Here is a 25,608-nt window from a genome sequence, read left to right as displayed (position 1 = left end):
TTGAAATATTTCTATTTTTTTTTTTTAATCAGTATTGATTAAAAAAATCATAACTCGGTCAAAGATGTTTTGCCTATTCTTGAAATTTCTGACAAGTTGGCATTTTATGTCCTCTAAAACATATAAAAAAATAAAAAAAATAAAAATAGTGTTTTTTTGCAAATCAAGTTTTAGTGACAAAAAGCAAAATTAAAAATCACAAAAAAATACTTTGCCGAAGACACTAAATATTTAAAAAAAAAATCCTTCAAGAGATACAGAATTTTGAATTTTCATAAATCATTCTTGTATGGACAGCTTCCAAATTTGTATGACTTCTTTGGGCAAACCGAAAGCACCAAAAAAGTTTCAGCCAGATTAAAAAATACAAAAAAAAACAAATGACCGAAATCTCACAGAATTGCTCTTATGCTACTACAAATAATTTTTATAATGAACAAATAAATATCAAAAAAATTATAAAAACATTTAATTTTTGATATGTTTTTATGTCTTTGTCAGATCTGTGTTCCTAGAATTCAAAACTTACAAAAAGTCTTGAAGTATACTTGATAAGAAAAAAATATACAAAGTTAAATGTTATAGAATGTATTTAAAATAGCTTAAAATTAATTTTAGAGTTTGCTTTTTCAATAATAAAAACAGTTATCTGTAATTATTCTTTTTCTTTGCCCCCTTTTTTTACGGGATTTTTTAAAGGGGTTTGAGAGGGGGAGGGGGGCTACAATCTAAAATAAAATTAACTTTTGTCAATAAACTACGAAACTTTGAAAAAAAAACCTAAATTGTTATCAATATTTCTTTTCTTTTTTTCTTTTAAATATTTGAAAAAAGTACCTAAAAATTAAAATTTTCAGTTGAACCCAATTGAATACTGAGTCTTACATAATACAGTTTTATAGAAAAAATCTTTTCAAATTTGTTGTGATAGATAATACCTTGAAAATGCAAAACAATATTTGTATAACAACATAATATCTTTGATTTAATTTAAGAAAAAAAACAGCTTAAAAAACCTCTTTGAAACTTTAAAAAAGTTTGACCTTAGTCCGTTGCAAATATTTTTTGAAGTTTATGTCCGTCAACTCAGACTAAAGTTGTGGGGAAGGAAGCAAAAAAAGATTGCTAGCCACAGTTTTCACAAATGGATGAAAAGTTGTTTTAAAATGCAGTTTTGAAATCATTGGAGTACAAAATATCTAAATATTGACGATTTTTTGCTTTAAAAAATTGAATTTCACAAAAAATCAACATGTTTTTAAATAGGCCCAAAAAGGCTAATCATGATTTTAAACGCAGGAAAATGGATTTCAAATTGTTTTCAGTTGATTTAATTTATATTTCCATTAACAAAAAAATATTGTTTTTGTCTTCTGATTTTTTGGGCAGATTTTAAAAGCTCTTAATTTTGGAAAACAAAAATGTAATGGGTAAACAATTTTGTGGATACAAAAAAAAATTAAACATAAAATCTTATAAATATTGTCTTATTTTACCTCATTTCACCCTCACGTCCCTCAACGTGTTCTTTGTCCATCGTTATTCTATTTTCCGGTATTTTTTATCACTTTTTCGTCAACACAAACCATAACCTCTTCCACAGTTAACGCGAAAGTCTTCTTCCAAAAGATAGTGCGCGAAGAGAGAAAAAGAGACAGGTCATCATCGTTTCCAGCACACACACAAAAATCTAATAACAAAACTCATTCCCTCTCATATGGTGCCACGTGGACCCTCAAAACAAGCTGGAAGGGGAGGGAGGGGGAGGGGTCAACACAAAAAGTCCTTCCCTTTCATCATGTTTTTCGAACAAACAGAAGCCACAGGGACAGTTTTGAAAAGAAGTAGTGCAGTAGTACAAAAAAAATGGCGGAAAAGTGAAGCATCACAAACCAAACACACACACTCGAACAGTTCCTCACTGCAGAAAAGTGTGCAGTTTTGTGCTGAAACCAGGAAGTCGCGCACACACACACACTCACTCAAACAAAACAACACCCACGAAAAAAAAATATCTCGTTTTGATGACGGAGAAAGCTGTTGCTGAGGGGCAAACTACCGCCTCTCTCTTTTACTCCTTTTCAACTTTTAAACTAAAAACTACACCCGAAAAAAAAACTAACTGCATGACGACTAAAGCGAAACTTCTTCTTCTCTAAATAAAATTCCAGATGGCGCATCGATAAAATCCATCTCCGAGAACGTGATCGTAAATCCCGGCGAGGACGCGATGCTGTCGTGCACCGTGGAAGGTAAGTGTGTGGTGATGTGCTACTGCCACAGATAAGCAGACATAAATCTTCTCTGCTGTTTGTTTAACGGTCAATTTGAATCGAAGCGGAAACTCACCACGGCGTTTTTTCTAGAATTCACCACGGCTCAGTTGTACACGCGTTTGACGTCTAGTTGTCTGCGCGATTTCGGTCGCGATTTTTATTTGTTTGAAATGTTGGTGACAAATAAAACTCGGAAAAAGAAATATACCGCCATTGGCAGTAGCGCAGCTTGCAAGGGAAGCGAGCAAAAGTAGTTTTTCATAATTTTATAGCGCGAGAGGTTGCGGGAATTTTATGGGTGTTTTCTATTATTATTTTTTTCGGTGAAACGACCATTCATCACCAGGATGAAACTACGAATGTCAACTGGAATCGAAAAGATAGGGCGGCACAAATTGATGTACTGCTACTTGAGGGTTTTAGGGTGAAACGATAATTTTGGACTTTCTAAACTCAGCTTTTTTTATTTTTAAGTTTTAAAATAAAAAATGAATCATTTAAAATGTTTTATTTCGAATTAAAAAATTTCAAAATCAAAGCAATATCGCTCAATTATTTGTCCAAAAATGCTCACTTCACCCTAATCTATCAGTTGCAAGGAAGAGCTTAAAATGGCCTCTGCCATCTGTCTTTGGCCGATGTGGTGTCGTAGACAGCCGGAAGAGATAATAAACAGTTTATTTCAAATGGTTCTCGGTGCTCTCACGCTTGTTTTTATGTTATTTATGATAAATCTTGTTTGGCATCACTTTCAAGAGAGCTACAAAAGCTCTCATCTACGCCTTGCGTTTTGTGCATTTGATCAAGTTTATTTTTTTCAGTTTTTTTTTTACTTTCTTTATTTTTTTATGTTTTACTTTCTTTTGATATTTTTTTGAATTTTCATTCTTTTAATACTTTTTATTATTCTTTCTTTTGTTTGTAATTTTCTTTTAGTTTACCTTAATTTTTTACCGTTTTCTTTAAAGTTTTCTGCAATAGAATAAGTTTAAATTGTCTTGATTTTTGTTTACTTTTCTTTTATTTTTTATGTATTTTTTGTCATTTACATTTTTTTTTTTGAGAACTTTAATGTCAATGTTTTTTTTAAATTTCCGACAATTTTTAAAAAATTTATGGAATTTTCCATATATTTTTATGATTTTCTTTAAATTTTCTTTTAGTTTTCTTTAGATTTTCTTTAAATTTTCTTTAAATTTTCTTTAAATTTTCTTTAAATTTTCTTTAAATTTTCTTTAAATTTTCTTTAAATTTTCTTTAAATTTTCTTTAAATTTTCTTTAAATTTTCTTTGAATTTTCTTTAAATATTATTTCAATTTTCTTTAAATTTTCTTTAAATTTTCTTTAAATTTTCTTTAAATTTTCTTTAAATTTTCTTTAAATTTTCTTTAAATTTTCTTTAAATTTTCTTTAAATTTTCTTTAAATTTTCTTTAAATTTTCTTTTTATTCTTTCTTTAAGTTTTCTTTAAATTTTCTTTAAATTTTCTTTAAATTTTCTTTAAATTTTCTTTAAATTTTCTTTAAATTTTCTTTAAATTTTCTTTAAATTTTCTTTAAATTTTCTTTAAATTTTCTTTGAATTTCATTAAATTTTCTTTAAATTTTCTTTCAATTTTCTTTCAATTTTCTTTCAATTTTCTTTCAATTTTCTTTCAATTTTCTTTCAATTTTCTTTCAATTTTCTTTCAATTTTCTTTCAATTTTCTTTCAATTTTCTTTCAATTTTCTTTCAATTTTCTTTCAATTTTCTTTCAATTTTCTTTAAATCTTCTTTAAATTTTTTTTAAATTTTCTTTAAATTTTCTTTAAATTTTCTTTAAATTTTTTTTAAATTTTCTTTAAATTTTCTTTAAATTTTCTTTAAATTTTCTTTAAATTTTCTTTAAATTTTCTTTAAATTTTCTTTAAATTTTCTTTAAATTTTCTTTAAATTTCTTTAAATTTTCTTTAAATTTTCTTTAAATTTTCTTCAAATTTTCTTTAAATTTTCTTTAAATTTTCTTTAAATTTTCTTTAAATTTTCTTTAAATTTTCTTTAAATTTTCTTTAAATTTTCTCTCAATTTTCTTTAAATTTTCTTTAAATTTTCTTTAAATTTTCTTTAAATTTTCTTTAAATTTTCTTTAAATTTTCTTTAAATTTTCTTTAAATTTTCTTTAAATTTTCTTTAAATTTTCTTTAAATTTTCTTTAAATTTTCTTAAAATTTTCTTTAATTTTTCTTTAAATTTTCTTTAAATTTTCTTTAAATTTTTTTTAAATTTTCTTTAAATTTTCTTTAAATTTTCTTAAAATTTTCTTTCAATTTCCTTTCAATTTCCTTTCAATTTTTTTTCAATTTTCTTTCAACTTTGCTTAATTTTTTTTCAATTTGGTTTAAATTTTCTTTCAATTTTCTTACATTTTCTAACATTTTTTTTTAATTTTCTTTAAATTTTCTTTAATTTTTTTTTCTTTAAATTTTCTTTCAATTTTCTTTAAATTTTCTTTAAATTTTCTTTAAATTTTCTTCAAATTTTCTTTAAATTTTCTTTAAATTTTTTTTAAATTTTCTTTAAATTTTCTTTAAATTTTCTTTAAATTTTCTTTAAATTTTCTTTAAATTTTCTTTAAATTTTCTTTAAATTTTCTTTAAATTTTCTTTAAATTTTCTTTAAATTTTCTTTAAATTTTCTTTCAATTTTGTTTCAACTTTCTTTCAATTTTCTTTCCATTTCTTTTTTAATTTTCTTTCAATTTTCTCTCAATTATCTTTCAATTTTCTTCCAATTTTGTTTAATTTTTCTCTAAATTTTCTTTCAAATTTCTTTCCATTTTTTTAAATTTTCTTTCATTTTCTTTCATTTTTTCAATTTTCTTTAAATTTTCATTAAATTTTTTTCAATTTTCTTTCAATTTTCTTTCAATTTTCTTTCAATTTTCTTTCAATTTTCTTTCAATTTTCTTTCAATTTTCTTTCAATTTTCTTTCAATTTTCTTTCAATTTTCTTTCAATTTTCATTCAATTTTCTTTCAATTTTTCTTTCAATTTACTTTCTTTTTTTTAATTTTCTTTCAATTTTCTTTCAATTTTCATTCAATTTTCTTTCAATTTTTCTTTCAATTTACTTTCTCTTTTTTTAATTTTCCTTCAGTTTTCTTTCAATTTTCTTTCAATTTTCCTTCAATTTTGAATTTTTAATAATTTTATATTTTTTACCGCTGTTTGTAATTTTATTTTTGTAAGTAAGTTTTAAGTGGTAATTCAATAATTTTTTTTTACTTTCTATTTGGTTAATGTTTTTTTTATGCTCTTTTTCTGTTGGGTTCGTTTGAATTTTTTCTCATACTTCTTGTTTGTTTTCTTTTCATTTATTTTTCATTAGTATGTGAGTTTTATAAAATTTTAATTTATTGTGGTTTTTCTTCTTCATTGAATTTTAAATGTTTTGTTCATATTTGATTTTAGTTTTGATTTAATTAAGTTTTTCTTTACATTGCACTTTTTATATTTTTGTTATGTTTTTTTTATATTTCTTAAATCTATTTAGTTTTTTTTTCTTTTCTGTTCGGTTTCTTTGAATTTTTACTTACGCTTTTGGTTTTCTTTTAGTTTTCATTATTTATGAGTTTCATATTTTTTTAAATAATTTACTAAAATGACAAAAGCACTAGTTAACCCACCAATTCTATTTCCCCAGCAAATTTTCAATCTGCTTCGAGTGCATTGACCCACTAGCCAAAATCGACTTCGGTCTTTTATCTTCACACTTTGGCACTTTTCCCTGTTCAAAACACACACAAAAAAAAGTTCAAAAACATGAACACAGAGTTTCCGATAGGTTCACAGCTGCCAAGCTGCCTAGAATGTCCACTCCGACGAGACCTTCCAAAGCTGGCGGCGGGAAAAAAAGAGAACCTTCTTCCTGGTCAAGCCACTAGAAGAAGGGACACGGCAAAAAAAACCCTCCAATCGACACGGTTCGCCAACATAACCTACATATTTCCATTTTCCAAAAAACACGACGTGGACGCCTGATGCGCCCAAAACACACGCAGCTTCGTCCGCTTTCTCCGATAAGCAAAGCAGATGGAGCTTTTTTTTTGTTTTCGTCTTTCGCCCGGGACCATCACTTCATTTTCCTCCTTTTTGGCATTCAACACGGTGGGCTCGCTGCCAGGGACGAGATCTCGTCCCGAAAATGTGCGCCTTCTTTTGCGCCCGAAAGTCTGCAGCCGAAAAAAAATTGGAAAGAGGAACGAAAAAAAAGCTTGAATAGACCTTTCCAAAACTGGCACGTTGCATTGCACTGATGGGTTGGATTTGCAACTGAAAGATACGTTTCTGAATAGGGGAGGAAAGGTCGTAAAATTCCGAAAACTCTACAATTCTAGAACTTTAGAACTCTTCATCTTTACAATTCTTCAACTCTAGATTTCTCCAATTCTCAAACTCTACAATTGTACAACTTTACAATTCCACAGCTCTACAGTTTCACAGCTGTGCAATTCTACAACTCTACAATTCTACATTCCACAACTCTACAACTCTAATTTTTTACAATTCCACAAATCCACAATTCTACAATTCTTCTCCTCTACAATTCTTCTACTCTACAATTTTACATTCCACAACTCTACAATTGTACACTCCACAACTCTACAATTCTACATTCCACAACTCTACAACTCTACAATTCTACAATTCCACAACTCCATAATTCTACAATTCTACGCTACAATTGTACAACTCTACAATTCCACAACTCTACAACTACACAATTCTACAATTCCATAACTGTACATTTCTTCAACTCTACAATTCCTCAACTCTACAATTCTACATTCCACAACTCTACAATTAAACATTCCACAACTCTACAACTACACAATTGAGCAATTCTACAATTTCATAACTGTACATTTCTACAACTCTACAACTAACATTTCTTCAACTCTATAACTTAACATTCTACATACTCACAACTCAACAATTCTTCAATTATACAATCCTACAACTACACATTTCTACAATTCCGCAGCACTACATTTGTACAACTCTACAATTCTTCAACTCTGCAATTCTACAACTCTACAATTCTTCAACTCTACAATTCTACAACTCTACAACTTGACATTTAACAAACTCACAACTCTACAATATTAAAACAATTCCACTAAAATTTTAAGAAAAGGGAAAGATTTTTGAACGAAATTCATTGACAATCTAAAGGTTGTCGGTTCAATTCTTGCTGGAGAAATTTTTTCAAACTTTTTTTATCGCAGTTTTTTGAACATTTTTTTTTCTAGATTGTGAACGATAACTCTAGGTGATCTAATCTGATCCTTTTTTTTTTCTCTCTCTCTCCGTCCCTTCCTTGCAGGCAAACCGTTGAACGAGGAGCACATCCGGTGGGAGCGCATCGGGTACGACATGACGATAAAAACGTCCACGACGTACGCGAACGGGACCAGCTATCTGCACATCAAGGATGCCCGCCGCGAGGATGTTGGCAATTTCCGCTGTATCGCCGATAATCGCGTTGCGAACCCGACCAGCCGGGATGTTTTATTGATTGTGAAATGTAAGTACACACACACAGTCGCGGGTTGGGGAAAAGGGGAGGGGGGACGCCCCCATCAAATCTGGGCTGCTTCAAAATAGAGCTCGATCTCCCTCAGCAAAAAACAAATCTCGCTTTTGCCATGGAATAGAGCGCGCCAAGAAAATGCTACCGAATAGTCGTGATTTTCGGGTGGTCCCACGTGACCCCGGGATATGGGTTTCGGATCGGATGGATTCGATGGGACCGGGGCCAAATCTGTGCCAGGCGAATTCATTTGGAAAAATTGAAACATTGTACGCAAGGGGAAGGGCTGTTTCGAGCTCGAGTGGCAGTGCTTGATGTTGCTGGTGCAATCAGTCGGACTTGTTGAGTGACGACTTGTTGACAGTGAATAGTTTTTTTTATGGATTTGAAAATTAAATGGATGGAAATATTGCAACATCATACTTGGTAGTCTTCAACTACTGGCAAAATTCATTAAATCTATTCAATTTGATAAAAACTCAATCTGAGATGTTCTCAATGCATTTGAAATACTTTTGCTGTTGTTCACAAGGGTCCTGATTTTCGGCTCAATGAATAGAAACCACTCACTCATCGCCTATCAATTCGTCACCTATTCCAACCCGCTAGCATTCATGAGCGAATGAGACTCGCATCCATCCAGCGAGTGGCCCGAACTGTTCACTCAGCGAACAAATACATCGTGAAAATATTTGCCTACTCCGCCGCTCGACGACACTCACACACTAACATGCTCAGCGAAGAGCCACTCTCACAAAATGCCAGCGCGGCATTTTGTCTTCACGCCCTCAGTTTGCCATCAATTTGATTTTTTCTTTGTGGAATTTTCTTTGAATGGTGTCTATAATGTTATGAAATCAATATAATTGCACAATTTAATTGATAACATTGATTTTAGGCAACCCAAATCAATGAGTATAACGCAGCGCATCAGAGAAAAAATGTGTTCAGTCCAGAGTGATCGGCGACGTTCGGCCTGCCTGAGTCGTTCGGAGACTGAGCCGATCAGAGAGAGAAGGAGAGTAGAAAAGAGAGTGTTCGGGAGCGAATGGATTGAAAGCGACAAACGGTAGGAATTCATCAGGGCAGTATCGCGTCGCCTGCTATTTGTGCTCGCGAATGGAGTGGTTGATTTTGAGCAATCAGGACCCTTGGTTGTTCATTTGTTCATTTGTTCATTTGTTCATTTGTTCATTTGTTCATTTGTTCATTTGTTCATCGTTTTTGTTTTTTTAATCTCTTTTTATTCACTTTTTTATTTTGTAATTTTTCTCGAATTTTCTTTAAATTTTCTTTATATATTTATTAAATAATTTTAAAGTTTTCTTAACATTTTTCTAAAATTTTCTTTTAATTTTCTCTAAATTTCTTTAAATTTTCTGCAAATTTTCTTTAAATTTTCATTCAATTTTCATTCAATTTTCTTTCAATTTCTTTCAAATTTCTTTCAATTTTCGTTCAATTTTCTTTCAATTTTCTCTAAATTTTCTTTCAATTTTCTTTAAATTTTCTTTAAATTTTCTTTAAATTTTCTTTAAATTTTCTTTAAATTTTCTTTAAATTTTCTTTAAATTTTCTTTAAATTTTCTTTAAATTTTCTTTAAATTTTCTTTAAATTTTCTTTAAATTTTCTTTAAATTTTCTTTAAATTTTCTTTAAATTTCCTTTAAATTTTCTTTAAATTTTCTTTAAATTTTCTTCAAATTTTCTTTAAATTTTCTTAAAATTTTCTTTAAATTTTCTTTAAATTTTCTTTAAATTTTCTTTAAATTTTCTTTAAATTTTCTTTTCATTTTCTTTTAATTTTCTTTAATTTTTTTTTAAATTTTCTTTAATTTTTCTTTAAGTTTTTCTTTATTTTTTTAATTTTCTTTTAATTTTCTTTTAATTTTCTTTTAATTTTCGTTAAATTTTCTTTAAATTTGTTTTTTTTTTGTTAAATTTTCTTTAAATTTTCTTTAAATTTTCTAAAAACAATTCTTTAAATTTTCTTAAAATTTTCTAAAAAATAATCTTTAAATTTTCTTTAAATTTTCTTTAAATTTTCTTTAAATTTTCTTTAAATTTTATTTAAATTTTCTTGAAGTTTTCTTTCAATTTTCATTAAATTTTCTTTAGATTTTCTTTCAATTTTCTTTAAATTTTCTTTCAATTTTCTTTCAATTTTCTTTCAATTTTCTTTCAATTTTTTTTAATTTTCTTTCAATTTTCTTTCAATTTTCTTTTAATTTTCTTTAATTTTTTTTTTATTTTTTGTCCTTAGATTTTTTTCACTTTCTTTTTACCTCTTGTTTTTTTTTCTATTTTTTTGTATTTTGTATATTCTTGTTTTTTCTTGTATTCTATTATTACCTTGAACTTTTCCATTGATTTTTCAATTAAGTTTAATTTTCAGTTTTCCTTAATGTTTTACTTTGATTTAATTTTTGATTTTTTTTTTATCTTTTTCATTTTCTTTTATTTTTTAATTTTCTATTCATTTTCTATTCGATTCTTTTTGGATCCGATCCATGAAATTCAAGAGAGTTCACTTAAATAACAGAAGTAAAAGCAACCAAACAATTTAATTTCACTGCCCAAATCGACTTCGGTCTATTAACTTTATACTTTGGCACTTTTCCTCGTTCGAAACTCTAAATTAAACCAGAATAAAAAAAAATAAAAAAAATAACACAGACTTTTTGGTGAAATCGCGATAACTCGTGATGGTTACAGGCAAACCCTTCAAGTTTATACTTTAAAAAAGTGTCTGCTCGTACAATATTGATACACACTAAAAAAATGTTACAAAAAACACGAATTCACGATTTTTTTCTGATTTAAAGAATAACCCATCTGTTTTATTGCAGATTCGAAAATTACATTAAATTTTACATTAAAATTTATTACAGTTAAGTAACAAAAAATAGCGGAGACTTTGATCTATTTTTTAAATAAAAAAAAACGTAGAAAAACAGAAAAATTTCACTTTCAATTTCAATGTAATTTTTCACATCAATTTATTAGATATTAGGCCGTTGTAAATTTTTTTAGAAGTTAATGTCCCTCAAATCTCACCGAAGTAAAAGGGGCAAGGGAAAAATTATAAAAAGTATAAAAAATGAAAATTCAATGATTTTAGACTTTTAATGAGGAAAAGTGTTTTAACAGTCCAGTTGCTTTGCAATTATTAGTTTTTGAATTATCTCAGCAAAGACTTTTTTTTCAGAAACAAATATTTTACGTCAAATTTAAATATTTTTAAAAGATTCCAAAATATACTAATTATGATTGTCAACACAGAAATTTACTGTTTTTATTTGTTATTGTTTCCAGTTGACACTTCTATTTCCATCAAAATTTTCAAGATTTTTGAAAAAAATAGTTTTTGTTAAAGTGGTGGGGGGATTTCCGGGATTTTCGCATAATTTCGGTGCCGGCTATCGGGTTTTAAAATTAGCAATGCGCAATTAAATATTAATCAATAATGGACAAATTTCCATAAAACTTGTTTTTTGCCGGTTTAAATTCTAATTGATCTGAAAATAGTTAAATTGATTTCACTTCTTAAATCTCAGTAATTTACTCACAAATTTTAATCTTTTTCACTCATCTTCTCTCCCAACAGTCATCCCCGAAATCGACAAGTCCCCGCCGATGCTGCGGGCCGCCACCAGCGCCGGTGAGCGGGGCCGCCTGCCTTGCCGCGCCCAGTCCGCACCCCGGCCCAAGTTCTACTGGTCCCGCGGGGGTCAATCGTTGAACGTGAACCAAACGTCCAAGTACTACGTCGAGTACAAACAGATCGACTCGCTGACGTACGAGTCGATTCTGCTGATCGAGCGGGTCGCCTCGAACGATTACGGCCAGTACGAGTGCACCGCGCGGAACGAGCTCGGGAGCGTCAAGGAGCTGGTCCGGTTGGACGTGACGTCCCCGCCGGATCCGCCGCTGAGCTTGAACATTTTGAACGCGACTCACGACTCCGTTACGGTCGCGTGGACGCCCGGATTTGACGGGGGAATGAAAGCGAACTACCGGATTCGGTATCGGGAGGCGAACAACGACCACTACCGGTACGAGGACAGCCTGGCCAACTCGCACAAGCTGACCATCACGGGGCTGCGCATGAACACGCTGTATCTGTTTTCGGTGATGGCCTCGAACGCGCTCGGCTCCAGCAAGTATCTGCCGGATTTGACCCGGGCCCAAACGAAAGGTAATGCTTTTTTGCGATGACCTTCTTTTTTTTCGCAGGACTTGAACTCTGACAATTTGCAAACCCAACTAATCCACCTACCTACCTCGGTTCAGACACTCCACCCTCGCAGCCGGCCTCCTCGCTGGGCAGCAAACCTCCGACGGGGCCACCCCCGTCCTCGATCGGGGCTTCCGGGCTACTGTTGCTGATTGGGGTCGCGGCCGGAATCTGTCTGGTGCTGCTGAACATTCTGCTGATCGGGTGCTGCATCCACCGGCGCACCAGCCACAAGCGGGTCAAGCGGGGTAAAGCTCGAAAAGATTTGTCTTTTTGTTTGTTTGTTTTGGAAATGGAGAGGGATTCTCTGGAAATTCAGAAAATCCCACAAATTTAAATTGGGGGAAAAACTTTCGTCCATCAACAGAACGTCGTCGATTTGCTTCTGTCTGTCGATCTAAAACCCACCAACAAAAATTCAACAAAAAAAAAAACATTTCGTCACCGTAAACCCGGACAGGATTAAGGAATGTCCCGGGTGGGGGCTGCCAACCAAAAAACATCGACGCCGCTACCATCGCCAGCCCCCGTGAAATGGAACTTTTAAGCGCGGAAAAAAAATCCCCGTTATTACCATCACAAGAACCAGTAGGCGGGGAGTCGCCACCGTCCCTGCCCTCCCTCCCCCTGCTGCTGGACTAATTATCTTTTAATGGTCCACCGGGAGGACCAGACCCCCGAAGGCCAACGTGGATTCGCTTTTTTTTTTGGTTTAATATTAAGTGGACACCGAAAACAACAGCAACACCGTAGGATAAAAATCCTCCAACTGGGAGCATGATGGAGTCCCCCTTCTTGCTTCTCTCCCCTGGTGGAAAACACTTTTCCACACACGTGAAAACCCAACAGCAAAAAAAAAGAGCTCCGGAAGCGACCAAATTCAGGAAAAACGAAACGAAAAAAAAACTGGTTTTAATTGTTTGGAACAATAGTCCGGGGTGCAACGCCACCCCCACCCGGAAGGGCAGTTTTTTTTTTTTGCTGGGAAAATGAATCGTTTCGCGGCGTTATTTTTACAACCCGATTTTTGTTGTTTGCAAGATCTGAACAAAAAATGATATTGATAAAAAAAAACACAATTTTGAGCATCACCTCGCGGGTAACGATGGTTGGACGCTTTTATCGCAGTAGGCCATGATTTTGGAGTCATTTGAATGATATGGTCAATTTGATTGCTGATGAGTTTTTTCCACCTTTCTCTTTGTTACTAGATGGAATTTGCTTTTAATTGGTGTTTCGTCGAGTAGTCGAGTTCATGACGTTTCCATGGCAACTTAAATTGGTTTTTTTAAAGAATAATGACTTTTTCACGTTTTTTTCCAAAGAATTTTTCACTTCCTTCCCTTAATGTTTTTTTTTCTTAAAAAATCAATAAAATCTTCAAAATAATATCTAAACATGAAATTCTAGAAAAAGGTGAAGAAATCAAAGGGATGTCGAAATTTCTAGAATCTTTTTCTATTCAATAATGGTATGAACAATAAAATCAAGTAAAAGCAACATAATTTGACAATTTTCAAATTTAAAATTTGGTATCAATTTCAAGTTCATTTCGAGGCAACATTTAAAAATGGCGCATAAACGTGAACTAATACACCAATTTTCTTGCAAAAGGTTATTTTATTACAAAACTTGTTTTTTTGTGCAAAATTTTCAAAATGGTTCAAATCACTTAAAGACTTAAAGAAATAAGCCATTCCAAAAGATTACTCTTGATTCTAAAATTTCGAACTTGTTTTTATAAAAGAGCAGAAAATTTCACAAAAATATTTTTTTTACCTTGCAATTTAAACCAATAGTTTCCGATAGGCTTATTAGATGACACTGAGAAGAACTCATTTTTCACAAAATTTAAAATTACAGAGCTTTTATTATTACGGGGGTCTTTTCCATCATGATGCATTTTTGAATTGCTAAAACCTGAACTTTTTTTTCGAAAATTTGACCTCCAAATACCTTTAACTTTTAAAATTTCGTTTACCAATATTTTATATTTTTTTCCAAAAAATAATATTTCCACTTTCAGGGTTTAAACCATCCTTAAAACATTCCCTTTTTTAGTCCGCTGAAAATGTAAAAAAAAAGAAAATTTAAAAAACATGGTTTTGGGAATTCGACTTAAAGCGAGAAAAATCAAATAAAAATTTGAGATTTCATTTCCGTTGAGTTTGGGGCAATAATTTGACAGTGGGTCAATTTCGACAATCTAGTTGTTCTCTACGATTTCGCAAATCAACTTTTCATTGTATTTTTTTTATTTGAATGATTTTTTGCCCATGCATTCTTTAGTTATTATTATTTTTAAACTCATAAAATTTCGAAAAAAGACAACTATTTTTTTAGCATTAACCGTTGCAAATATTTTTCAAAGTTTATGTCGCCCCCTCCCCCCTTCAAAATTGGTCCGAAAAATCAGGGGGCAAAAAAATATTTTTTCAAAAAAAATATCAAAATTTCAATGGAAATAGAAGTCTAATCAACTGAGAACAATCTTAAATGCCTTTTTCTGCATTGATAATCATATTTACCAAGTTTGGACTCGTTTAAACATATTTTAAACTTTTATGAAATTACACCGCAAAAACTTTTTTTTTCTCGTAAAAATAAAATTTTTGTCAGTACTTAGAAATTTTGGAAACCAATGATTGCAAAACAACTGGACAGGTGTATGATGCGTTTTAAAACACTTTTTTTCATTCAAATGTTGACACAGTGGCCTGTCAATTTTTAACTTTTTTTTATTTTTTCAATATTTCGTCACTGTCATATTGGCCGCCATCTTGGATTTCAAAATTTTAAATCACTCTAGCGTAGTTTAGGGGTCGTACTAAACAATAAAAAAATAAGATAACAAATTTAAAAATAGCGAATGATTCGATTATCCGAAGTGAATGTTTTTAATCAAGTTTAGACTGTATTGTGGAAATTTACATTTTTTTCAAGTCATGGGAAACTTTTTTCAGAACGTGCTGAATACACCAAGTTTCTTCCAAATAAAAAAAATTAAAAGGATAATCGATTTGCGATAGAGAACCATCACCTGTTAAAAATCAATTTTTCTTCAAATATGAAGTAAAAACGGTGAAAAGTGTAAACGACTTGGCCAGTTCAAATGATGGCTTAGGAGTATGGAAAACCCAAATATTCACAATTTTATTTATTGGCAGGGAATTCACTAAAATTCAATTCAGACGATTGGAGCGTGTTCAGGGAGCCTAAATCTAAAATACCTTGACGAAATTTAAGCGTTTACTGACATTAACTTAAAATATGTCGTGTTGTGTTAGTTTTACATCATTCATTTGTTCAGCAACATTATCCTTATGAAACAAAATCACCAACTTTACCAATTTAACGTTGTTCAACAATGCTAAAATGGTGTCAATCACCCCCTCACTTTATTTCTGCGCTCGTGCAAAATTCAATTTGCAACACTTTGCTCAACGTTCCCTTCTTCCTGCCTGGCCCACTTCAACGCGTCAGCTCCACTCGGATGAAACGAGATTCCCACTTTCTGAAAAGCAGCGCGCCGCTCGTTTCCTCACTTTACACTTTTCATCGAGAAAGCTGAAACTCATTCCCGGCTACAATAACCGAATCGAACCCAAAAACAGCCACCAGAATCGTCTCATTTGACCAACCTCAACCGTCCTCCCCTCCCACTTTTTGTCTCCATTACCGATATTATTGACATTCCAAAGTGCCCCCCTCTTACTCCACTCCACGTGCCAGGACATGACCATCCCCACCAGCATCAGCCAACAAGTCGGCCGAGCTACAAGACATTTTGACATTCCGAGAGAATTTAATTGGAAACTATTTGCCACCCGCCGCACCCATCTACTTCCTTCTTCCCTTTTTTTCTTTGTCTCCACCGAGATGTAATTTTTCTCTATTGTTTAATTTTACTTTGCCCTGCCACCCAAACCTAGCTGTGTCGAGGAGCAGTTTGCCACGTTTCGGAAAATTACGACGACAACCACCACCAGAGGCCAGGCCAGACCCTCGGACCCCGTGATTCTGTGCGGGAGCGATCTTTGCCTTCGATCTCGGGCACGGAGGGAACATTTAGGGGTGTTTTTGATGAACTTAAATGCTGAATTTAAACATATTTTTTTTTACTTTGTGTTATAATCTTATTTCAAAATTCTTATTTTTTGCGATTTAAACTTATTTTTTTTCAGCTGAAATTTTTTGTTCAGTAATTTTTTGTTCGTAAAGGAGCTATTACACTACGGCAAACAAACTCGCACTTTTTCGTTTTTGACAGTTTGCCCAACTCGCAAACTTGTTTGTGGCAAACTCGCTAACAAGGCAAAATGTATGCAGGCTGACGTTTGTTCAAACAAAGCCAGGCAAACAAACTAAGCAGGCAAACTGTCAAAAACTGCAAGTTTGTTTGTTTGTTTGTTTGCCGTAGTGTAATAACTCCTTAAGTGGTGGTCAAAAAATAAAAAAAAATATAAAAATTGATATTACAAGACATAGTCTCATCATTTGAATGCAAAAAGTGTTTTAAAATGCATTTCACACTAGTTCAGTTGTTTGACAATTATTAGTTTTCAAAAAATGTAAAATTTGACGAAAGCAAACATATTAGCAAAAAAAAATTTTGCGATACTAAACATCGACAATTTTCAAAAATTCAAAAGATTTTTAAATCAACCCAAACAGGCTAAAAATGATTCTAAACGCAGGGGAATGCATTTCGAATTGATTGCTGCTGATTGCAATTGAATTTTTGAAGTTTATGCAAACATTTTTTTTGCCTCCTGATTTTCGGGAAAAAAAAACTATAAATAAATTTTTAGCAGCCTTATTGCAGTAATAAATAAATCACTTTTTAACCTTAAAAATTATCTAAGGTTTGTGAAAACTTAAAATTTAAATTTAATTTGTTTAGAAGATTTTTTAGAGAAAACCTAATATTGAAATAAGTTTTTTATTTGTAAAAAATATTGTTCACATTATAAACAAAAATAAATATTTTTTTTTTATTTATTTTTTTAAATTATTTAATTAATGTCTTTAAATTGTTTTTGAATTGAATTTTATTTTGAAATGGTTGATATTTTGGAACAACGTCATAAAATTTAAATAAAATTGTGGAATCTTTAAAATTTTGGCTCACTTTTTGAACTATATTACATTTTTTTAACGGTTTTGCGATATTTTTGGCTGAAAATTGAACAAAAAAATATTAGAAATTTAAAAAATTAACAGTCTGTTCTGTCTTGTCCTACTTTTTTTCAAATTTTGTAAAGCTTCAAAACACTACACATTATTTGTAGGCATAAAATATGTTGGATGATGTTGATAAGATATTTGAGCAAAAATGTAAATATTTGAATAATTTAAATTGCTTGTCAAATAAAAACTCTACCGGTTAACCCCAACTCTAAACAAAGTAAAAACCTTAATAAATCATCGAAAATCAGATTTTCTTTAAAAAAAAAAGTTCTATAAAAAGCTTTGAATTGAATAAATCACGATTTTCATTTGCTAGATATAAGGATTTAAAAATAAAAAAAAAGTTTTAAATTTAAGCACGATTTAATATTACATATTTGAATTAATTTGAAAATTCAAACAACAGAAATCGAAAAAGGTTTGGTTGGGACTTTAAAAAATTCTTGATAATTTATTTACAATTTAATTAGTTTTGCAACACTTTTTTCTATGTATCAATAAATTCTATAATCTCAAAGTTCAAAATTTGCAAAACGCCTACAAATACTTTATTTGATTTCAAATGCATTAAATGTCTTACAATGTATTAAACATGGTTTGTTGGGCGATTTTTTTGGATCTGGAAATCGAAAAATGGAAGTTTTGACCTCTTTTAGCAAAACAGTCTGATAGACCCTTGAAAGTCTGAATGTTTTTTTTTTGTTTTAGAAGAATTGAAATATTTTTCTCTAATCGCCGTTATAATGCTGAAAAGCAGTTTAGCTGGTTTTCTCTTAATCAAATCAAATCAAAGTGTCAATTTGTTCATTCAAATTTTAAAAAAGGCTGGTTTTTTAACCTAAAATAAATTATATTGTTATTTTTGTTGTTGTTGTTTTATTATAGAGGTTTTACACTCCGCGTGCATTCGCCTCTTAATTTAGTTTTATTTATTTTTTTGATAAAAAAAATCGATAACATTGTTTTAAATAAAATATTTTTCCCACCGTGTCCTCCCATTTTCTTCCCGCACCGTGTTGCTGCGCCCTTCCTATCAAAGAAGCAAATTTTTCAAATTACTCAACACGCTCGCTTCCTCCATCGCCGCCGCCTACTCTGCCAGATTCTCTCTTTCTCACCCTGACAGCAGTGCTCCCAGTTTGATCGTTTCCGTACCCCCAACCTCTCCTTCTTTTGCTCTCTTCACCATCGCGATAGGACCAGTATTTAACACTCATCAAGCTGCTTTTGCTGCTCGTCACTTCCGGAATCGCCCCCACCACCTTCCTCCCTCCCGCTTCCCTCTTGCCACAAATATCACATTTTGATACATTCAGGGTTGTTACGGACGGCGCGGATCGCGCGGATGGCGCGTTTCGCGCGGATAGCGCGGATCTGGCGCGGATTTGCTGGCTAATTTTGCTTAGGCGCGGATTTCGCGCGGATGGCAATTTTGATAAATATATTAAAGAGAGATAGAATAAATTTCAAGTTATTAAGAAAATATTATCAGGAATTACGATAATTTGTAAGAGTTACATATTTTTATTAATTGAATTTTCTTCAGAAAATGTTTGTTTGTATTTTCTTAGTACGAACCGTCGAAAAATGAAGATGAAGATTATGTAGAAATTATTTTTTATATGTTTCTTGTCATTTCTTAACATCTCCGGCACTGAATATTTAATTTCTTTTGAGTTTTGAGTAATGATTTTTAACCTTATTTATTTTTAATTGTATACTGGATTTAGTAAATTTTTAATGTTGTAAATCAAATATTACAAACTTTTCCCGAAGATATAGACATTGGAATGTGTAACAAAAACGATTATTGGTGCTTGTTCTGGTGGGCGCCAAATACACGCAGAAAAATATAGCATATTTGAATCAACAAAACATTTTGTTGATTTGAAAATCAAGATTTTTGTTGAATCAACGCTAAACGTCAAAGCAACTTTTTCAAAACAACAAAAGATTTTTGTGGAATTGAGCAAATCAAGGTTTGTTTCAACGAAAACTCTGCGTTGATTATATTCAACAATTTTTTTATTGAAACAAACCTCGTACAGGCTGATTCTACAAAACATTTTTCTGCGTGTATGAGCTTGATTGGACGTAAGAGAAGCTGGCATCAACTTTCGAATTTTAGATGGAATTTAATCGGTAGAAATATTTTTTTTTCTAAATTTAAACATTCTTGGCGAAAATAAAATGATCAAAACATTTCAAAATCAAAGCTTCAGAAATTCAAAAATTCGAAACTTTTTTTTATTTAATAGTTTTTTAACAAAAAATATCAAAATACACAATAATTTTTTTTCGAAATTTCTAAAATTGTAATTTAAAAAATCTGAAATTTCTAAATTAAAAATTTAAGAAATCTAAAATTCCAAATAACAAAAAACTTTGGGTAATAAAAAATTTAAGGATTGAATAAAAACAAAATTTAAAAAGTAAAAATTGGAAATCTAAAAAATATCAAATTCAAAACAATATAGAAATATATCTCAAATCTCAAACAATTTTAGTATTCTAAAATTCTTAAATTCTTAAATTCTTAAATTCTTAAATTCTTAAATTCTTAAATTCTTAAATTCTTAAATTCTTAAATTCTTAAATTCTTAAATTCTTAAATTCTTAAATTCTTAAATTCTTAAATTCTTAAATTCTTAAATTCTTAAATTCTTAAATTCTTAAATTCTTAAATTCTTAAATTCTTAAATTCTTAAATTCTTAAATTCTTAAATTCTTAAATTCTTAAATTCTTAAATTCTTAAATTCTTAAATTCTTAAATTCTTAAATTCTTAAATTCTTAAATTCTTAAATTCTTAAATTCTTAAATTCTTAAATTCTTAAATTCTTAAATTCTTAAATTCTTAAATTCTTAAATTCTTAAATTCTTAAATTCTTAAATTCTTAAATTCTTAAATTCTTAAATTCTTAAATTCTTAAATTCTTAAATTCTTAAATTCTTAAATTCTTAGATTCTTAGATTCTTAAATTCTTAAATTCTTAAATTCTTAAATTCTTCAATTCTTAAGAATCTTTTTTTTCATGACCCTTTCCTTGACCGTCTCTTGAGGTATTTTTTTAAAACGGGTTTATTGCTTTCATTCCTTTAAGCATAAAACGAGTTTTTTTTAATCAAATACTTTCTGATTTAATTTTTCTTAATTTATTAATAAAATTTCTTAAATGTTGGTAAATTCTTAAATTCTTAAATTCTTAAATTCTTAAATTCTTAAATTCTTAAATTCTTAAATTCTTAAATTCTTAAATTCTTAAATTCTTAAATTCTTAAATTCTTAAATTCTTAAATTCTTAAATTCTTAAATTCTTAAATTCTTAAATTCTTAAATTCTTAAATTCTTAAATTCTTAAATTCTTAAATTCTTAAATTCTTAAATTCTTAAATTCTTAAATTCTTAAATTCTTAAATTCTTAAATTCTTAAATTCTTAAATTCTTAAATTCTTAAATTCTTAAATTCTTAAATTCTTAGATTCTTAGATTCTTAAATTCTTAAATTCTTAAATTCTTAAATTCTTCAATTCTTAAGAATCTTTTTTTTCATGACCCTTTCCTTGACCGTCTCTTGAGGTATTTTTTTAAAACGGGTTTATTGCTTTCATTCCTTTAAGCATAAAACGAGTTTTTTTTAATCAAATACTTTCTGATTTAATTTTTCTTAATTTATTAATAAAATTTCTTAAATGTTGGTCGCGATATTTTTATATGGCGCGGATTTCGCGCGGTTTCGGGTTTTAGGTCGGCGCGGATTTGGCGCGGATTTTTTTTCGACTCTCCCGTAACAACCCTGTACATTCCTCCTCTCCCCACACCCCCTTGTCTTTTCTCACTTGTCAGAGTGTCCGTTTTCCTCGCCGCCCGTGCAGCTTTTCATTTTAATTTAATTTTCCGTTTATTTATCTTTTATTTACTTCCATGTTTTCATTTCGAAAAACGTCAACGACGACGTCGCCGCCAACTACGACGACGACTTGGGGGCAAATCGTGTGTTTTCCTGTGTTTGCTCGGACAATTTATTTCTCGTGAAAAAAATTAAATAAATTTAACCAAAAAAACACACAGGACCCGACCCGATGCCGTCCGAGCTGGCGGAAAAGGCCGAACTGCCCAGTTTCGTCATTTTCTGCATCGCCCTCGCCGGGCTCTGTCTGCTCGTGGTGAATGCCGGCCTCGTCGCGTGGTTTATCATTAAAAAGCGAGCGAAAGGTAAATTTATGAGTTTTTTTTGTGTTACTGTTTTTTTTTCCAGTGTATCCCTCATTTATTATCATTTATTCGAAGTAGTTTATTGCTTTTCATTTGCTTCCGTTTATCATTTCCTTCAATTTAAAACAAATGGCAAAAAAGTTAAGTGTTTTCGTTTTTTTCTTTTTCAAACCTTATTACATCAATATTTTTTAATTACTCTCCTTCCCCGTGCCACACGAAAGCTTTACTTTCTGAGTTCTCTACGGTTTCTCATGCTCGGCAGCAGCCTTACTAAGAGCAGGTCGAGCAAAAAAGACAGATGGATTTTTTGTGTCATTTTCTTAGTTAAAACAGAAGCAAAAATGTCTCATCGGTTGATTTTAGTATTCTTTGCTCAGAAAGGGGACATTATTTATCATTTTGAATTAATTCATATTGATTAATTCGAACACTGAGTTTATTGAACTTTGTTAATGAATCGTTCGATAAAATTTTACCTTCTACAGTCATTTAAATTTCAACCAATTTTAGATTTTTTGAATTTTGAATGAGCTCGGTTTTGACGACTATCTCATTTTCTAAAAGATTTGTTTTTGAATTCATTTAAATTTTTTCCACAGTAGCTGTATTACTGTAATAATGAATACTGCATTTTTTGATACTTCAAAATGCAAAAAAAGAGATTTAATAATTTTTGTATTCATTTTCAAACAGTTTTTTTTTAATATTTAGTTTGTATCTCCAAAACTAAGTTAACACAGAATTTTGAATATAAAAAATATCTAGGGGAAATATGCCCATTTTAATCACTCTAAGCCGTTCGACCAATTCTCATCACTTTTGCCGTTTTCCGCTATTAAATCAACATTTTCAGATGTATCAACAATGAAAAGTTGCTTGCTCACTTTTATTTGAGCTATTTGTTACTTTGGAACAGTCAAAAACATTTTATGACAGCTGTAATTCATGATCAAAGTGCTGATAGGCCGATAATAGAAATAGGCTGAGAAAGGGTATAGTTCCCCTAGTTTTGAAAATGTTTGAGTCATTCAATAAAAAGATATCTTCTACATTTTTACATTATTATTTTATCATATGAGAATAATTTCCTTAAATTTTTATTGAATCGTATTTTTAATTTCTGAATTTGAGTAAGAGTGCGTTCTTTTATTACGTAACGCAATTAAATGTTAGAGTAGTCTGACAGTTAAAAAAACGGTTATAAAAGGGGACATCATATTTAAGCGTTACGTAATAAAAGAACGCACTCTTACTCAGATTTGGGAATAGAATGTATTTAGTTACCTATTTAATTTTCAGAAATGAAAAATACGATTCAATAAAAATTTAAGGAAATTATATTCACTTGATAAAAAAAAAATGGAAAAATAATAATAATAAACAATATTTTACTTTGAACCTTGTTAGTCTGACAAATTCAAACTATTAGGTGACGAACTGTCACAGTTTACACGGCCCTTACACACACTTTCATAACTAACGCATGGTAGTGGGTGTGTGTAAGCTCCGTCGAAATAGGGTGTTCTTGAAATTTTTATTTTTGTATTATTTTGAATTTTATGATACTTTTTCCATGTCAAAAGAAACCATTTCTCATCATAAGTTTTTTCATACAAGGTCCCATACAATTTCTTAAAAATCTGTAACCTAAAAATATTTTTTTGAAGAAAAAAAATTTCGCAAAAAAACACGAATTTTGTTAGTTTTCATCACTAAATGCTAAATTCGTGAAAAGATATTTTTCGAAATTGCTTGAGTTTAGAATGGTGCAAATCTAGTACTGGTGTTATGGAATGAAAAAAAAAAGATTTTGAAAAAAAATGAAAAATATGGTAACAATGATATTGGAAACAAAATTTTATATTCCGTCGAGAATTTTCTACTTTTCTATTTTTCTTACATACCTACATTTACATTTCAACTTCTATTTCTATGGAAATTTTAAAGTTTTTTTTAATTAAAAAAAACCCCTGATTTTTAGGTGTTTGTTACTCCACGGCTTCTGAAAGTCATTCTTTAAATGATTTCTTCCCAGTGTCACTTGACCTTCCTTCAATTCATCAGCTGACGACATCTTGGAAACTTTTTGTTTCATTTTATATATTTTTTTTTGTGAACACTAAAGAAAAAAATTGCTTTTTTGTATAATCACTCTTTATTACAAAAAGCAATTTCTCAAAAACCTTATTGTTATTTTTGAAATTTTGTATATGTTTTCAGGAACAAACAGGACTAAAAAAGTCAACTTTTTAGCCATAGAGAAGTGCGGCCAAATTTTTTGATTTATAATTTTTTGAAAAAATGTGTTTTTCAGAAAAAAAAAATATAATTTTCATCGAACAAAATAGTATTGCTGCAAAATAAATGTATTTAATTTAAATTTTGAAATTTGTTAATAATTTTAGGAGACAAACCCCGTTATGATTTTTTGAAAACAATGTGTTGTTTGGAAAAAAATAGAAATCTTGCGCAAAAATTGTTTTGACTACAGAATAAAATTATAATTACAAAAAAATACCACCTTTAAAATCTCATTTTTTTTCAAAAGAAATTAATTTTCCGGAAACCGTGTTTCTATGTTTTAGATTTTTTTTTATATATTTGAAGGGAAAATTTTAGCGAAAGATGCTCAAAAAAATCCACCAAGCCATGATTTTTTAAATGTGTTTTTAAGTAAACAGAAATTGTACCTAAAAACTACAGTTTTTAATGTAAAATCAAATTTGCAATCGAAATGTATTGTAATGTAAAGTAATGCAGTTTTTCTAATTTTCAATCGTGCCTTAGAGTGAACATTTCTTATTAAAAAGCCAAAAAGTTCAGAAATTTCATATTTTTTTTTTTCTAAGAAACATTGGACAAGATTGGACCTCTGGTTGCTGAGATACAGCGGAAACAGGCAAATATAAGTTTTCAAAGTCTCAACCAAACAGCCAATATAGCAACTAAAAGTCCAATTTTTAAAGTTAAAAAAAAAGAATCATTTGTGACATTTTCTGATCTCTTTAAAAAATATATGAGCAATTCCATGTCAAATAGGGAATCGGTTGTACCCGACCCTCTCCGATTTCATTGAAACTTTGTAGACATGTTATCCTACGCTTATATAAGCCATTTGTGTGTATATGGAGTCAGTTACACTCGATAATGACATTTGACAAGGGCGTACGTGTTTTAAATATTTTTGTATTTCGTAATTTAAATATTGCTGTATCTTGAAGCCGTTGCATCGTATCAAAAAGTGGTCAAAGACAAACTTGTAGGAAATTTGACGGGCTTTCCGAAAAAAAATACACTGAAAGAAAAAAATCACTCCACTTTTATTTGATTTTTTGTGTTAAGTTTAAAAGTCAAATTTGAAGGTGAGCCCACGATTTTTTTTCGTTCAAAATTTTTGTGAAAATAGCCTGAGATGTTACAAAAAGACTCACGAAAAATGCAGGATGGAGCAACTCACCTAAAGAAATACAAAAATCATTTACTGAAACTGTTTTTTTGAAAAGTGCTCGAAACGTCAAAATTTTCAAAACCCGAATACGGGAATCGATTCTCCAGACAATTTTACATAAAAGTCTCCATATTGACCACTGTCCCAAGTCCTATCCTTGTGAAGTTACAGCGGTTTTAAAAATAAAAATGTTGAAAAAATAGGTTTCTTGACAGTTTTTGGCAATTTCTATATGACAGACTTGATTTTTCAATCTCGAAAATATTTTTACCGGAAAGCTCGTCCAATTTCCCATAAGTTTGTCTTTGACCACATTTCAATTGGATGTATGGGCTTACAGATATAAGCTAATTTACTATCCAGGTTACTATACTACACTGAAAAAAGATTATGTTTTCAGTTATGAGCAATGTAATTAGCATACATCAAGTGCGTAAATTTCGTCAAAAATACAAGTAAGCAAACAAAATTTCAGAACCCATAGATCGATAAACAGACGCAAATGACAGAGTATAATATGTTTTTAAAAAATCAAACGAAGGTATTTCCCCCTTTACCATTTCCAAAGATTCGCAGCCGTACCAAAATACTCATCCTCATTTTTTATTTCTCTTCCAACAAAAAAAAAAAAAACAAAAATCGCACCCAAAAATCAAAACCCTCACCT

At 30.3% G+C, this 25,608-nt stretch overlaps 1 protein-coding gene across 6 annotated transcripts in view; it reads left to right on the top strand.

Moving 5' to 3' along the window:
- The window catches only part of LOC120432641 (nephrin), a 413,331-nt gene that overhangs the window by 373,615 nt on the left and 14,108 nt on the right, over nt 1–25,608 (top strand). For 3 of the 6 annotated variants that reach the window (XM_039597885.2, XM_039597884.2, XM_039597883.2), the window contains exons 16-20: nt 2,172–2,252; nt 7,642–7,842; nt 11,456–12,046; nt 12,142–12,333; nt 21,347–21,490. In XM_039597885.2, the coding sequence (XP_039453819.1) occupies nt 2,172–2,252; nt 7,642–7,842; nt 11,456–12,046; nt 12,142–12,333; nt 21,347–21,490 (1,209 nt within the window). The remainder of the gene's footprint in view (nt 1–2,171; nt 2,253–7,641; nt 7,843–11,455; nt 12,047–12,141; nt 12,334–21,346; nt 21,491–25,608) is intronic. The other 3 variants (XM_039597888.2, XM_039597886.2, XM_039597887.2) reach the window with 2 other exon arrangements.

Source organism: Culex pipiens, chromosome 2 (assembly GCF_016801865.2).
Source record: "Culex pipiens pallens isolate TS chromosome 2, TS_CPP_V2, whole genome shotgun sequence".
NCBI classification, from domain to species: domain Eukaryota; kingdom Metazoa; phylum Arthropoda; class Insecta; order Diptera; family Culicidae; genus Culex; species Culex pipiens.
This window is presented reverse-complemented; position numbering and strand designations above follow the sequence as displayed.